The sequence below is a fragment of the Python bivittatus genome, unplaced genomic scaffold (assembly GCF_059951505.1).
Source record: "Python bivittatus isolate LINGU-HERP-01145 unplaced genomic scaffold, Pbiv_v1 ctg000080_np1212, whole genome shotgun sequence".
Lineage (NCBI taxonomy): Eukaryota > Metazoa > Chordata > Lepidosauria > Squamata > Pythonidae > Python > Python bivittatus.
The window spans coordinates 81,697,994-81,712,821 of NW_028277035.1; the positions used below are offsets into that span (position 1 = coordinate 81,697,994).

Here is a 14,828-nt window from a genome sequence, read left to right on the forward strand (position 1 = left end):
ATCTGAGATACTACAAAAGGAATTTCGATTGCTCAAAATTGCAAAAGGGGTACATTCAAGAAAAACATCTTGATTTCACAATCTGGTCCAGATTTATTTGTCTGTTTGTTTTGGATTACACATTAGCAGCATCTAAAACAGAAATTATTGGATTTGTTGTGGATTATTCTTAGTTTGCATATACGGAGTATCACTAAAGTTGATATCAGTTAATTGCAAGGCCTTTGGAATAAAGAGTTAGAATATCTCATAAGAACAAATCAATTGCTGAAGGTCTTAAAGAATATTAAACATGTTTTTATAATCTTAAAAAGAGACTAATTCAACAAAAGATTTTCTTTTGTTTACCAGGAACCTGTTTTAAAAGGACCAATTGTCAATATTGGAAGTTTAAAGTGGGAGGGGGGAGGGGGAGGATGATTATATGATATGGGTTTACTGTTAGTGTATTTTTAAAATTTCTTCTTACAATTTTTATAATCCTGAGATAAAAGCTGCCAGATCTTTGGAGCCGGCAGCATACAAATCCATGAATAAATAAAAAATAAATAAGGGAATGAACGTATTCTTGAATTCTATACCCAAAGCTTGGAACTTATTGCTACAGTATAGCAAGATCTATGGGTTTTCAAGGATGATGGGAGTAGCAAATATGATTACTCTTCAGTGTTAGAAAGATGGCTTGATCCCAGAACGTGTTCAGTTTCTGTTTTATGAACTGGTTTTCTATCAATGTAATGGAAAAACTGACCACTGTTATTTCATGTGGTCAAGGTATGTTGATGCTTAAAAATTTGGCTAAATGGTTATTTATGGTTAATGTTTTTGTATTCATTTTGTTTTCTTTTTCTATTTTTCCTCTTTTAGCAAATTAGGAAGGATCAATGTGAAACTGATGCACTTACAGTGAGAAAAGAACAAAACTTGGGGGGATGAGTTTCTTTAAATTAGCAGAAGTTTTACTTCCAGGTCCAGTTTAGACCCAACATATTTTTCAAGCATCCCCCTCTGTTTATCAAGTCTAGATGCATAGCCCCTATGCCCAGACAAGTTAACAAGGTATTTGAGGCAGAAGTAATAAAAGGATCTCCTCTACCACCACCCAACATGTACAGATAAAAGTCAGTAAGAATCCATAGTCAGAACAAATTCTCCTTACCACATTCTGATAGAGAAGTCTTCAACCAAATCAGAACTTTGTGAGGTTCTGAGGGAGAACAGAAGTTTGTATCTCTCTTGCCCATCTTATTCTGCCCGTTCTGAGTCGGCTTTGGAAAGAGATGGCTTTGGACGCTGTCAGGACGTGGCATAGAGCTTCCATGACCAGCTCAAACCCCTCCTTCAGCCTTAGAAGGGGAATCTCACTCCTCCTGTGGTCCCTAGATGGCATTACAGGGACCATAGGAGTGCAGCCTAAATAACAATATGCTTCCACATCTTAATATTTCAGAATTATTGCCTAACGTGATTACCTCACTCTTTCTATTGGCATGCATATTCATGCCAGTCCTTATCCAGTGGTCATATTTTTCATCCAGTAGCACTGGTTTTATAAATATGTAACTGAAGAATTAGAAGCATATTTTAAGTATTGAGTGCATATCCCCACAATACTTTCTGAGAATTTTCTTTACATTATTCATCTGAAAAAGACCCCAGATTGTTTTTGGAAAAGAATACATAGAATTCCCATTGAAACTTTTTTTCTCTTAATGCTCAGTGAAATAGGTACAATAACATCAGTGTTTTGCACAGGAGCAGAAGCAGAAAGAATTTTTAACAGGTTAGAACATATCAAACACTGTGAGCATTTACAGTATTCTATTCATGGAATCATCATACTAATTTGTCCACTATGCTCATGATTCATGGTTTTGCAATAAAAAGACCAAAAATTAAGGCTTTCAATACTGTTTATAAAATGTTTGCATCTGTCCAGAGAGGAAAAATTTAATAAAACATGGCAGAATAGTGCCCTTATTAGGATCATTCAAAAATTAACAGAGGTCACCAAGGTTGGTAGGATTCTTCAGGCTAAGTCAAGTATTGGCAACAATTCCCATTAGCCTTATACAGCATGGCCAATGGTAAAAAAGTGTAAGAGTTGTAGTCCAATGACATTGGCAGGTCATGATGTGATATCATAGGATCATAGGGTTGGAAGGTACCTTGGAGTGTAGGAATCCTCACACTATCCCAGCCAAATGACTGTCTAATATTTACCTAAAAACCTCCAGTGATGGAGCACCCACAACTTCACTGCTTAATAGCTCTCACTGTCAGGGTTCTTGTCCTACCCTCAGGCACTATGACAGCCTTTTTTCTTCAAAGTCTGCCTCCCTTTCATCACTCCCTTTAGCTTTCCCTTCTTTAGGTTAACATACCCAGTTCCTTTAACCACTCTTCATTGGATTTAACTTCCAAGCCCTTCATCACCTTTGTTGCTCTTCTCTGCACTTTTTCCAGTTCCTCTGCATCCTTCTCGCATCCTTAACACTTGAAAGTACTGTAGACCCCAACCTTCTGAGTTCAAAGAATTGGATGTCTTCCAGCAGCAATGAATGTTGCTGAAATTATTGAGCAGTGCCCCATCTTTCACAATATTTTGTTGCACACTTGCCAGAGGGTGGAATATAGCATCTGATAAGGAGGAGAGGACAGCTAATAAATCCTCTTCTAATTAGCACTCTCAACTGCCTGGTCCCTCTTCCTTAAGGATCTACATGCTAGGACAATGGAAGCACCATGAGATACGAGCGTTCCAGCTCTTCTCAGTTAAATCTTAATAGAAACAAAAGAAAGCATAACCTAAATTGTAATGAAAGTTCACTGAGTAATAAAACCAAAGCTAATTACAAGAGTGCAAGGGTTAGGGTGGGGTGGGAAAACGTTAGGATTGTATTGCAGTAGCTAGGATATCCAAAAATAGGAAGGATTATAGATAGGGTACCAACTAAAGCTGGCTTTTAGATATTTTATTTTAAATAAGTACAGGATTGGAGAGAAAAGTGCCAAACGAGAGTCAGTTTAATTCAGTGGCCCTACTCTGGAGTAAGAGCTTTTGATCTGAATTTCAAAAGTCTACAAGTTGTTTTGATCAACACAGTTCTGGTTCCATCTTGCTTGAAAATAAACCCTTCAGAGTTTGCTGAGGCCATTTCCAAAGCAAAGGTCCCAACCTTAATATGACAAGTGGAACAAACAGCCTTGGTTGTTTGCTGCAACAGCCTAGCATTAGCACTCTCTGAAAATGATGATAAAATTTGCTCCCATCGAAGTCAGCAAAAAATAGCGAGCTGGAAATAGAATAGTTCCTGTGTTGGACTAAGGATGGGCAGAATGCCCTAGTTCCACTCCCTGGCATTTAAAACTTTTCATTTGGGAGTGTTTTGTGGAATGCACCAAAATAAGCAGCAGTCTGCTGCTCTGATCCTCAGCACAATTGGAAGCAACTTATCTTGCAATGTGTTCAGAATCTAAGTGTCAGCCATGGCCATCTGTAGCCAATGGTTACCATTTTGTCTTCTTGGAATAAGCAGCTTTCTCTGCAGTAAGCATGTCAAGTTTGCCATAAGTTTTAAATTGATGTCTTGAACTAAGGAAGGAGTAGCATAAAAGAGCAAGTTTTCTAGCCACATTTTGCTTTCTTTTACATTTATACTCATGTCAAGACATTTTCAGTAAAACACTTCATAGGTTATTGCTTCAATCAGGGAAAATTCACACATTTCGTTTAATAATAGTGTGAGAACATGAGATGGGCAACTATATCACCTCCTATTTGGATTCTCCCTCAATGGGCAATTGGCTGACACATTAAGAGGCAGAGTTCTGTGAGAACTGATCACGCAATAACTAGTGGTAACAGATTTACACGTTCATGTTATCAAGCAATAGTTGCAATTATCACATTGATAACATATTGTATACTTACTGAGTTTTATCAGTGAACAATGTGTTTGTATATTTTAGAATAATTAGTCTTGAAAACTAACTTCTTTAAAATAAGCAGTGGATTTGAAAATGAGCACTGAGGCTTTTTTACTGTTTCTTTTGAACAATTCAAGTTCTGCATTGGTATATCGGTATTTGAAATGAGTCCTTCTGTTTGACTCTTGGCGAAGCAATGCTAAACAAACCATAACTTAAAAGATCTCACTTTCTGATCACAGGAATGCTCACTTATCCAAAACCAAACAAAATTTCTGGAATGTTTAAATGGCACACTGAGTTTTTATATGTAGTATTTTGCCACGTATTTAATCAAAATTAAGCCCAAATCATTTTGTTATAGTTATGTGCATTCTTCTAATGATATTAATAGCATAACAAGGTCTAGAAGCCTAGAAGTTATTGAATGTGTGGAAATCTTCCTGGTATCCTTGAGGCATTTATGTACAGGATTACTGACAGCTATTGAAGTCTCAACTGATTACTTTTAATGGAATCTAATAGTAAGGTTAGATCAGGAAGAAATTGATTCTTATTTCCCTCCTGCAGTTTGCATGCACTGTGAGATTTGCTCTGGAGATCAGCTCTGAAGGCATGTGAGGAAGACGAGGGGAGAAAGTGCCATTGCACTTATGCACAAAGCCTCAGTGAATGATTTACAAATTTACTTTCACCATTTAATTTTTTAAAATCCAAATCTTCACTATTTAAAAAGGTTAAGAGTTCATTTTAAAATGTTGAGCTTATATATCGTGCTAATATTTATTCATATTTCTTTTTATGCATTGTATTTTGTGTTTTTTGCATCTTTGGGGCATAAATTGGCTGTACAGATTGCAATGGAAAAAAAAAATCTTGGGAACATTTTGGGTCTTCAAAAGGAACATAAAGCTTCCCAATTAATCCTTGACAGGAGGTTCATTACGAGCTTCCTAATCTCTTGCAAGTCTTTTGTGTAGCCAAGCTAGTCTAGTACCAAGGACTTACAAAGCTTAATCCAAACATTGGAGGAGGCCTTTAAGTAAAAACATTTGTTCAGTTTTAAGACTTACATTATCCTTAAAAGCAAGTACTTACAGCTACACACTGCACATGAGTACACAAATACTTGTCATATTAGTTGTCAACAGTAGAAAAGAATACTGCTTATCATGTAGTTCCTTGATTCATGTTCTGGTCTGAGTTAGAGCAGGTTGGGGAAGTCAGGAGATTTCTCACACACCCACACATGTTGTGCCAGCAATGAATAGGGATACAAAAGCATGTTTTTTGATACTCTCAGGCCCTTCCTCTTTGTTATACGAACACAGATAAATAATAGAAATGTATAATGTTTATTCCAGCAAAGGACTAACTTAGCTACTTTGTATGTACAAAATCCATAGATAAACATTATGAAGGAAAAGCACTTGTCTTTCGAAAAGAAAACAAGAAAGTCCTACAAGGAATTAGAATATATATATATATTTTTTTAGACATCAGGAAAAAAAAACAGTGGCAAGAGCTTTTTAACAACAAAACAGACTGCCTTGGGAAATGATGGATTCTCCTATGCTGGAGGTGTCTAAACCAGTGTTTCTCAACTTTGGCAACTTGAAGAGGTGTGGACTTCAACTCCCAGAATTGAAGGCTGGCTGGGGAATTCTGGGAGTTGAAGTCCACACATCTTCAAGTTGCCAAGGTTGAGAAACACTGCTCTAAACGGAAGCGAGATTGATAGCCAACTATCAAGGAAGCTATAATGGTGGACTTAGTAGGGGACTGGAGTAGATGCAAATGGTTGCATACTATTAAAGGCAAAAGATTTTGATCATTCTTTTCAATCTTGAAGATCTTTGCAGGGATGGCATTAGGAAATTACCTTCTTGAATATTCGTATCCCATCTCTTTACACACTAAATCGGATATTTTTTTCTATGTTAAGACATTAGGTATTATAAAAGTAATGTCAAACATCCTTACCCAAAATTATAATCTTTGAGTCTGGCTACTGTTTATCAGACTATCAATTCAGATAAAGCATTTTGATTTAAGCTGGTTTGTGCTTACCTAGTTTGCAAATACATGGAAAACTACCACTATTTCAGATAAATATTTAATGACTTCAGCATTAGCAACAGGTATTGCTCATGTTAAAAGAAAATACACGCTGTTTCTAATGATCAAGATATGTTATTATTTGTCTACTTTAACAAGATCTTTGATACTTCCCCAGGGAAAAACAATCATTCCTATTAAAGCCACTGTTCCTCATATTTCTTATATATCCCCTCTCACCTTAATCTTACTAATTGATGACCACATGGGGTTTCCCGAGCTTTATACTGGAGTGGGAAGTCAAAAAAACATCTCAGAAGAAAACAATGGCAAACCATTTTAGTAAAGCTAACAAGAAAACTACAGGAATCAAGTGTGACTCAAAGGTGTTGTTACCTTCATCTAAAATGTTGCTTGGGCATGTGCTTGTTTCAGATGCGTACAACCAGCCCTACTTCTTCCAAAAGTTCACTGCCAAGATTGGTACTTTCAGGAGCTAAACCTCAAAAGCTACAATATTCAGTCATTTTAGTTTTGTACCTCCTGCCATGAACGATCACAAGTATTTCCTGCTCATGCGTGGGGGTGGTTTAAGCTTGTGCTGATGAAAAATGATGTTTATAATAAAAATATCTCTAAAATGGTTTGTGAAATCTGATATATGGAGAGGAAGGAGGTTGGTGTCTTAACTCATTGGCTTCAGTCTAAACTTGGGTGCTGTAATAAATGCAATCCAGGTGTTTTGATCATTGGGATTATATGGCATACAGGGGAAATTGAAATACAGTAAGTGGTTGGATTCTCTGCTCAGAGTTTTATGCGTGCAGCAGAGCCTTGGAGAACTTTGGCCTGAACCGCAGATTCCAGCAGCATTTGAATTTCGAATGTTTGGAATTGAAATGATACTATTTATGCACACAATGTTTTCATTAAGAGTACAAAGAAATGCACACTCTGGATTACAGTGCTAGTGATTCATAAGAGTTATGAGATATAATTCAAGTTATTCATAGTGTTTTTTCTTCAGGCCTGATGGAATAGGAACTGTAACAGTAGAAGAAAAAGAGCGGTTTGAAGAAATCAAAGAGAGGCTGCGATTGCTATTGGAAAATCAAATCACACATTTTAGGTAATAACTGTTATTTCATCTTTCAGATACGGAGTCATCTCCCCAAATTTCAACTGTTGGACTTATCGTGACTTGCATAATCAGTAGCAATTGTTAAAATTAAGAGTTATAGACAGAAGGCTTAAAGAGAACTACTGCAGTTTTAACTTTAAAACTTGCCATTGCTTTGGAGCTGTCCAATTAAAGTTAAATTTATCAGTGGGAGAAATCCACTGTTATGTGAGTAAAATTCCACTTAGGAAATAGGGCATTCTCCTCCTTACACTCTCCCTACCTAAAAAATCTTCTTAGGAGGGTTGTGTGACCCTCTTATGGGCATATCTTGAAAAGAGAGAATGTAGAAGGAAGGGGAGATCTTGTTATCTCTGGATCAGTAGACAAAAGCTGTTCCATCAGAGGAAATACCCCAAATGTTTTACTAAAGCTTCAATCACACCATCAGAGCCGTCATCTTGACTTTCTTTACCATGCCCTGTGGACATCGCTGTCTCTCTTGGTCATTTGAACAAGTATTTATTATTAAGAATTTTGGTTCTTAAAAAACCAAAAAAGCTTTTTTCTTTATCTAGTGCCTACTGTATGAATGGGCCATAATAGGCCCTTGGCACCATGTTGTCTGATTTTTTGCTTCCTTTTGCCTATCTCCTTATTACTAGCCATTGCCTACTCCTTTTCCCCACACCCTTTCCTCTCTTTGATTCAAGCATGGAGAAGACCATTTTCTCTGAAGCAGTCATGCAGTTGCAGGAATAATAGGTATCCCTGCTCCTAACTCATCTTCAATGTAGCAATGAGTAATGATGCAAAATTCAGTCTTCAAAAGCAATCATCAAATTGTTACTTTTGAAGAAGTAGAAAGAGACTTGTACAGAATAGGAAAACCAATATCATTCTCTTGGTTGGCATTCCCTCCCACTACATTTCTATTTTTTAATATTCTACCCACAAACATTTCCAATTTGAAATCCCCAGTTGTCTCAGTTGCCTCCCTGATATAACTCCATGTGTCATATCAAGGGAATGACTGTGCCTACAAAACATATACCCACCCCCAGCTAATTCTGGAAATTAATCAACATTATTCGTATTTATTGGAATGATAGTAGCCCTCCACAGTCTCAATAAATAAAATTGTAATGATATAATTATATGTGATCTAGCCCCAAAAGCTCATTTCATGTGCCCAGACATGATTTCAGTTTATCTGAGACTTACACATCCTCTAGATTCATTGCTATATTCTGGAGTTTTCTTAAAGGGCATTAACTTAAATGTTCAACTCTAGTACCATAGTTCCATTTAAGCCAATGCTTGCTGCTACAGGAATTCAGAAGAGAGCTGTGAGTAGTCAGGGAAAGTTTCTCTTTTTATCAAATTGATGTAAATATATAAAGTAATCTATAGAAAAAAAAATTAAAAACTATGTATTTACTCTAGGTATTGCTTCCCATTTGGCCGACCAGAAGGTGCTTTGAAAGCCACTCTGTCACTCCTGGAACGGGTAAGCATAAGCTTGTTGAAAGGCTAGTGCAGTGACCTACCTTCCATATTTGGCCATCTTCATCTAGTAGAATTTAAATGGGTTTGGATTATATTGGTTTGGAGATTTGTCTTTCCATCCCCTTGAAAATGATGATTGGGAGAAGTGTTTCTTCTATTGTGCATGACTTCATTAAACCAACTCTCAGCTTGAGGCATACTGTACACTGGTTTACATGGTTGGACTGGCCTTTTGGTCCTCCCACTAGTTCCTTTGTATCTGAAGTAACCTATGTGTCCATTCCATGAAGCTTCATATATACAGATTGAGTTATGTTTTAATTATGGTCTTGCCATAGGAGCTGTTTTTCTCCTAAAGACAAAAGCCATCATTTAACTGTGGAAAGGGAAGGCTGCTTTTATCAGTGATACCCTGAGGAGACAACTATTCCTTCCATCTGCAGCCCCCTCCAGAAATCCATTCTAGAGGTTTAGGAGATCTTCTGAAGCCGATCTGGGGAGAGTACAAGTGATTGTGCAAGTAGACTTTGGCTTGCACAACACTGGATTTCATTCAAATCATCAGCGTGTGGAAATTACATTTGGAAGCTTGATATTCTAAATTATTGTTGCATATAATTAAAACATTCTATAAATCATACAAAATCAATCTGTACTCTTATCATACAATCTTTGGCATTTTATCTAATGGAGCTGTGACTTCTTTGTTGGTCTGTATGTTAATGCCATATGCAGGGCTAATTTCATAGTCATATAATTCCTTAAAACTGTAAATACCAGACACATAACCATGCAATCCTGTAGCATCTTAAAATCTATAATATTTATTGTGGCTTGAGTTTCATCAACTGGTATAATCAGATGATATTGATATATTATGTTGCAGGAGAAGAATGGTCCTCCTTTGGAATTAATTTCCAAATATGGTAAAGGTGGAAGAAGATTGTGATTTGGAAGTGCCCTGTAGACATTTTATAAAATGTGTGTCTTACAAAGACCTCTCGCGCATCCTTACCCATGTTTGGTTCCTTCCACGCAGTTTTTCAAAATATAAATAGCAAAACCAGAACTGTGGGCCTCAGGTTCCAGGTCCAGAAGTTCCAAAGGCAATGGATAAGGCTATTGCTGTCTTTGTTCTGGCCAGGAGAGGGAGACAAAGGGCATTGGGAGGGTAGATAAATTATATTTTTAAAATAATAATAATCAAGATGACATAATAAATCAATGCTTCTTATATCAAGGTTTTGATGAAAGACATAGTTACTCCCGTCCCTCAAGAGGAGGTAAAAGCTGTCATCCGTAAATGCTTAGAACAAGCAGCACTGACTAACTATACTCGGCTATCAGAATATGCAAAAATCGAAGGTAAGGTAATTTAATTCTCAACTTCAATGTTAGTGTCCTCTTTCAGAGAAGAAGATTTTAAAAGCTGCATTAAAAAAAATCAGGATATATCATTACCAGATAAGTAGACACAGTCCATTTTTTAAAAAGAAAGTGAAATGAAGAATAGAATAATCTTGCATACAGCAGTAATCATGTTTGCTCCCAAAGTCCAGCATATATCCCCCCCCCCAAAAAAGAGTAAAATCAACATATCCTTGCTTGTGACAGTTGGGTTTGTTGGACAATTGAATGAGCAGAAACTCAGAAATGTTTGCACGGTACTTATTTCTTTAGGAGCTAATTAAAAATGCCTGTTTTTTCCTGGATAATGTTCGCCACCTTCCCTTTCTGCGTAGCAGCTCCTGTCAAGTCAGTTGGCCTTCTGCTTGCATCAGATCTCATTCTTGTCACTCTAAATTTGCTGCAGCTGATATTGCTGACCTTTTACATTAGGAAAGAATAACAATTAGTGACCAGAGACACATGTAGCCATCAAAAAGACATTTTAAAACTTGCTTGAAGATACGCTTTTGGCAGGGATCTAATTATACATGCGAATAGATTTTTATGCATTCATCAGTTTTCATTGTTACTTTGTTGTTGCTGAATAGTAATGTAAAACTCCAGTTAAATGTCTTGCTGTAAAATGTGAAACTTGAATCATGCAATATGGATTGTGGTTTCTTGTCTTATCTGAGCCGTGAAGCTTTACTGTGTTCACTTCGAGGAATAACACCAGCGGAATGAATATCACTGTTCGATTTCTTTCTCCTAGTCCTTGCTTGTCAGAAGGACTGGATTATTGTGATAAGTCACATTTTTCCAGGGTCTGTACACCGATATACTTCCTCTCTCTTTCAATGTTTTTCCCCCATTGACAATGCAAATTGCGTACCAGTGGTAATGAATTCATTGTTATGCATCCAGTGAGAAACGCTTAAGAATTGGGCACTAAAAGGATGTTTATCAACTCTTGACTCGGTAATGAGCAGTGAAAATAGAGAAGCAATGCAGGTCTCTTGAGTGCTGTGCTATCAAGCAATTTATCAAAGCATTCTACTTCACGGGTTTTAATTGGTGAACTCTGTTACAAATTTCAATGTTTAAATCTGCTTCATGAGGACATGGGAGAACTCCAGTTGAAAAGCAGCTTTGGGCTTGTTATTTTCCTCCTGAATGGACCCAGGGCTCCCTAGGTCTCTGTATAACACTCACTAACCTTGTCGGTAAGCTGTGCTCTCTTCTTTCAGATATATCTATGCAAAAACAAACTTTATGATCTGTAAGTAAAAATGCATTCATTTCCCAAAACATAGAACAGTTAGCGTGTACTTTCCTTTTGTGCCTCAATTCTTCCTGATTGTGTTAATTCTCTGCCCTCTTTTTTGGCACTGTGACTTTTTAGGTCTGGGAAACTTTGAAGCAACAAACTTTTTTTTTTTTTAGTTTTTTTTTTCCCTCTCTCCTTCTCTCTCTCCTTCTTTTTTTTTTTTTTATCCAGCTGTTGTTTTCAGAGAAGTACTTCATCCCACACTACCTGCTCTCTTCTGCTTCTCTTCCTTGTTCGTGGTTGGTTCAGCCACTTTTCTGTTGCCTCTAGAAAAAGTGGTTGCGTCAGTTTCAAAGCATGCTGGGATTGTTAATTCAAACAACCCAACATCAGCAAGTTGCATGCCTCAGGTTTTCTCTCATGAGCATAGTCCACTCACTAGGAGTTGCTTTTTAAATTGTTTTTAACTTTAAATATATATAGAATTGTGCAACCTGTTTCCTGAGAGGAGCCTACTCATTTGGAAATCAGATGCCTCCTTCAGTCTCAATAGCCAGAGTGCATTAAAATTAAGATAAGTAACAATGATCAGCAATGCTGTTTGAGGCTATGTTTATGAAGAAATACCTGTGAAAACCTTAGATACTAAAGGCTAAACCCCTTAGTATCTCAGAGCCTTAAATGGATAGAATTCTATTTCCTCCTGTTCATGATGTTCTGATCATTATATTCCTGCAAAGAATTCAGAACAGACCTTTAGAATCATGGGCACAATCTCTTTTGTGACTCATGAGCATGCTGAATGGTTAATCCAGTAAACACCCAATTTTAAATCTCCTTTTTTTTTTATTTTAATTTTGATCCTGTGTGTATCCCCAAATACTCTACTGCTACTTTCCTTTAAAGCTAATGTAAAGTTTTCCTCTGACCTATGACCTATAACCTCTTTACCTCTGACCTAAGCCTCTTGCATGCCCAAATCCTCTTTTATAGGGAAAAAGAGAGAAATGTATGAGCATCCTGTCTTCTGCTTGGCCTCTCAAGTGATGGATTTAACCATTCGTGAGTACCTTCCTTCCACCTCTCCACGCTGCCTTCGTTCTTTTCCGTTTCCATTTCCTCAGTCCAATCCAGAGCCAAACCAACTCATTTTCCTCGCTTCGAGTCTTTTAGCATTGGCTTGTCTGTTGCTTCTGTCTGTGAAAGTCCCAGTGTGAGAAGTCGAATCACTTTTTATCAGCCTAAAAACCAGGTTAGAAAAATTCAGCCGTTTTTGTTTGTGACAAACTCCAATTTATCTGTAAGTTTTTTCCATTCTTCTTTCTGTCTGTGACCTGAATGCATTTTTACTTTGCTTATGTGTAACCCCAATTTGTAAACACTTGTCACTGGTACACAATCAAAAGGGAGCCACCGCGCCGGGGAGCACTGAGCTAGAGTCCAGCTACAAAACACGGGGAAAGAGTCATCCATCTTTCCCTGATATTTTCGGTTTCTAAAGTTGGTAACAACCTCTGCGTAAAACCACTGAGAAACGTCCTCGTTGGACATTAGATCTTTCACGTCTCTTGTCTGTTATTTCTCAAGCAGAATGCTATTCTAGCTTCTTTCAATAGCAACCTTTGAACAGAACGTATTTTATGTATATTCATTTGCCGATCTAATACGCAGTATGTGTTCGCAGAGCAAAACCACTTCAACACCCATTTATTTTTCTTTGCACAATAATTAAATTATTTCTTGGCAAGACACATGGTATTATGATCCCCATGCTTCTGGGTGGTGGGAGAGATTGGGCAACTTCTTTTCTTTATGAATGTCATATATCACACATAACTGGGGGCATTTTGATCCACTTGCTCATTAATTCTGCATATCTGTTCTTGTTTCTCTCTTTTCTCCTTGTTGCTTTCTCTCTCTTTCATATAGAGAATCAAAAGGATGCAGGTGAACAACTGTATATGCATTATAAGTTGCTAGGATTGTTGAGTTTTTATATATATATCTATATATATATCTTTGTTTTCCTTTTCAAAGCTCCTTAAGATATGTACTCCGTATAGAGAAACGTTGGAGTTGCAGTAATCCTTAAGGAGTTAATTTGTGCTGTCTTAATTCGTGTAACTAGTGTTGTTCTTTTCCCCCTAAGTAAATTTAGTTAAACAGAAATAACAATGCAATTTTCCTAGAAGTACAGTCTAACGAAGAAGCTATTTGTTCTCACGCGCACACATACGCACATACACACACACACAAATACACACACACAAATACACACACACAAAGCCTCTTACATTTTGGTGCCCCAAACTATTAACAATCTGGCTTTTTGTTCAAACCACTGTTTGATATATAAACTAATTCTCATTTTTGTTTTTCATATCTTCTGTTTTTGCCCCATTTGGGTAGAATGGTTTTCTTGTTAATGTGTAACTAACAACACAGAGAGAAGTCATGTTTGTCGTAATTATTTTTGTTTGTAATGTGGTGATGTAATAAAGCAAGGAAACGGTTCAGATAAAAACCTTTAATGCTCTCCAAATTTCTAAGACCTTTTTCATGACTTCTGTATATAAGAAATATTCATCTGAAATGTCTTAAACTCTTAACTATTAATTTTAGTTTTTCCTCTGAGTCTTTTCTTTATGTCTTGGGATAAGCGATCATCTCAATTTTGAACTGTTTTGGAAGGAATCACTTTTTGAAAGAAAAAATAAACAGAATTTTGTGGCCAATTTTTATGCAGGTCATATTTGAGAGAAATAGCTGCAAATGTTTAGTATGAATTTTATTTTTAATTTCACAAGCATGCTCTGACAACACAACAAACAATATTGTACAAATAGCACAGCGTAATTGAAATGGATAGTAATATAACCCATTCAACTGAGCAATGCCTCGTCCCCCTCAAAAGGCCAAATAAAAGCACCCTGACTTGCCATTCCCATAAGCAATCACATTTTAAGCAAGTGTCCACAGCTATGTGCAATTTATACTGATAATATGTGTCAGGGAACGAAAGTGCTAGATGTTCTGCTGTCATCCATGTCTAGATGTAGACAGTGCACATGATTGGAGGTGACCCCAACAGGATCAGACATCCTGACCTGTAAAAATGCCTCCATCTGATTAAATGATGGGTGGATTGGCACTGGACATGGATGTACATCTGCAAAAATAAAGAGGCAATTATGAGGAAATCGCCTTCACAGGTATATCTCACGAAAAGACCAAAATAATGGAGCTATAGCTGTGAATCATAAACATGTCAATAAACCTGAATATCCAGGTCACTAGACTAGCTTTATTTCTGAAAATTCACTGGATATGTCTAGAATGGTTAATATCAACTGCCTGTGAGAATCATCCATCTCTAAAATTTGGGTGTCCATGGTAATATACCAATAATTCTCTGGATTACTAGTCTTCGAGCCATGTTAATATAACATTATTTATTTGTCCTCATTGTTTTTAGCTTACAGGGTGTTTACAGGGTATGGTCAAAAATGTTGTGACAGACGTTAAAACTAGTGGAGTTGTGATCACTCCGTTGCG

The 14,828-nt window shown here is 36.9% G+C and overlaps 1 protein-coding gene across 1 annotated transcript in view; it reads left to right on the forward strand.

Annotated features, from left to right (window-relative positions):
• CADPS (calcium dependent secretion activator) overlaps positions 1-14,828 on the forward strand; it is a 402,311-nt gene that overhangs the window by 250,185 nt on the left and 137,298 nt on the right. Inside the window, exons 14-16 of the mRNA XM_088134415.1 lie at positions 7,016-7,117; positions 8,555-8,618; positions 9,859-9,982. Of these exons, the coding sequence (XP_087990541.1) occupies positions 7,016-7,117; positions 8,555-8,618; positions 9,859-9,982 (290 nt within the window). The remainder of the gene's footprint in view (positions 1-7,015; positions 7,118-8,554; positions 8,619-9,858; positions 9,983-14,828) is intronic.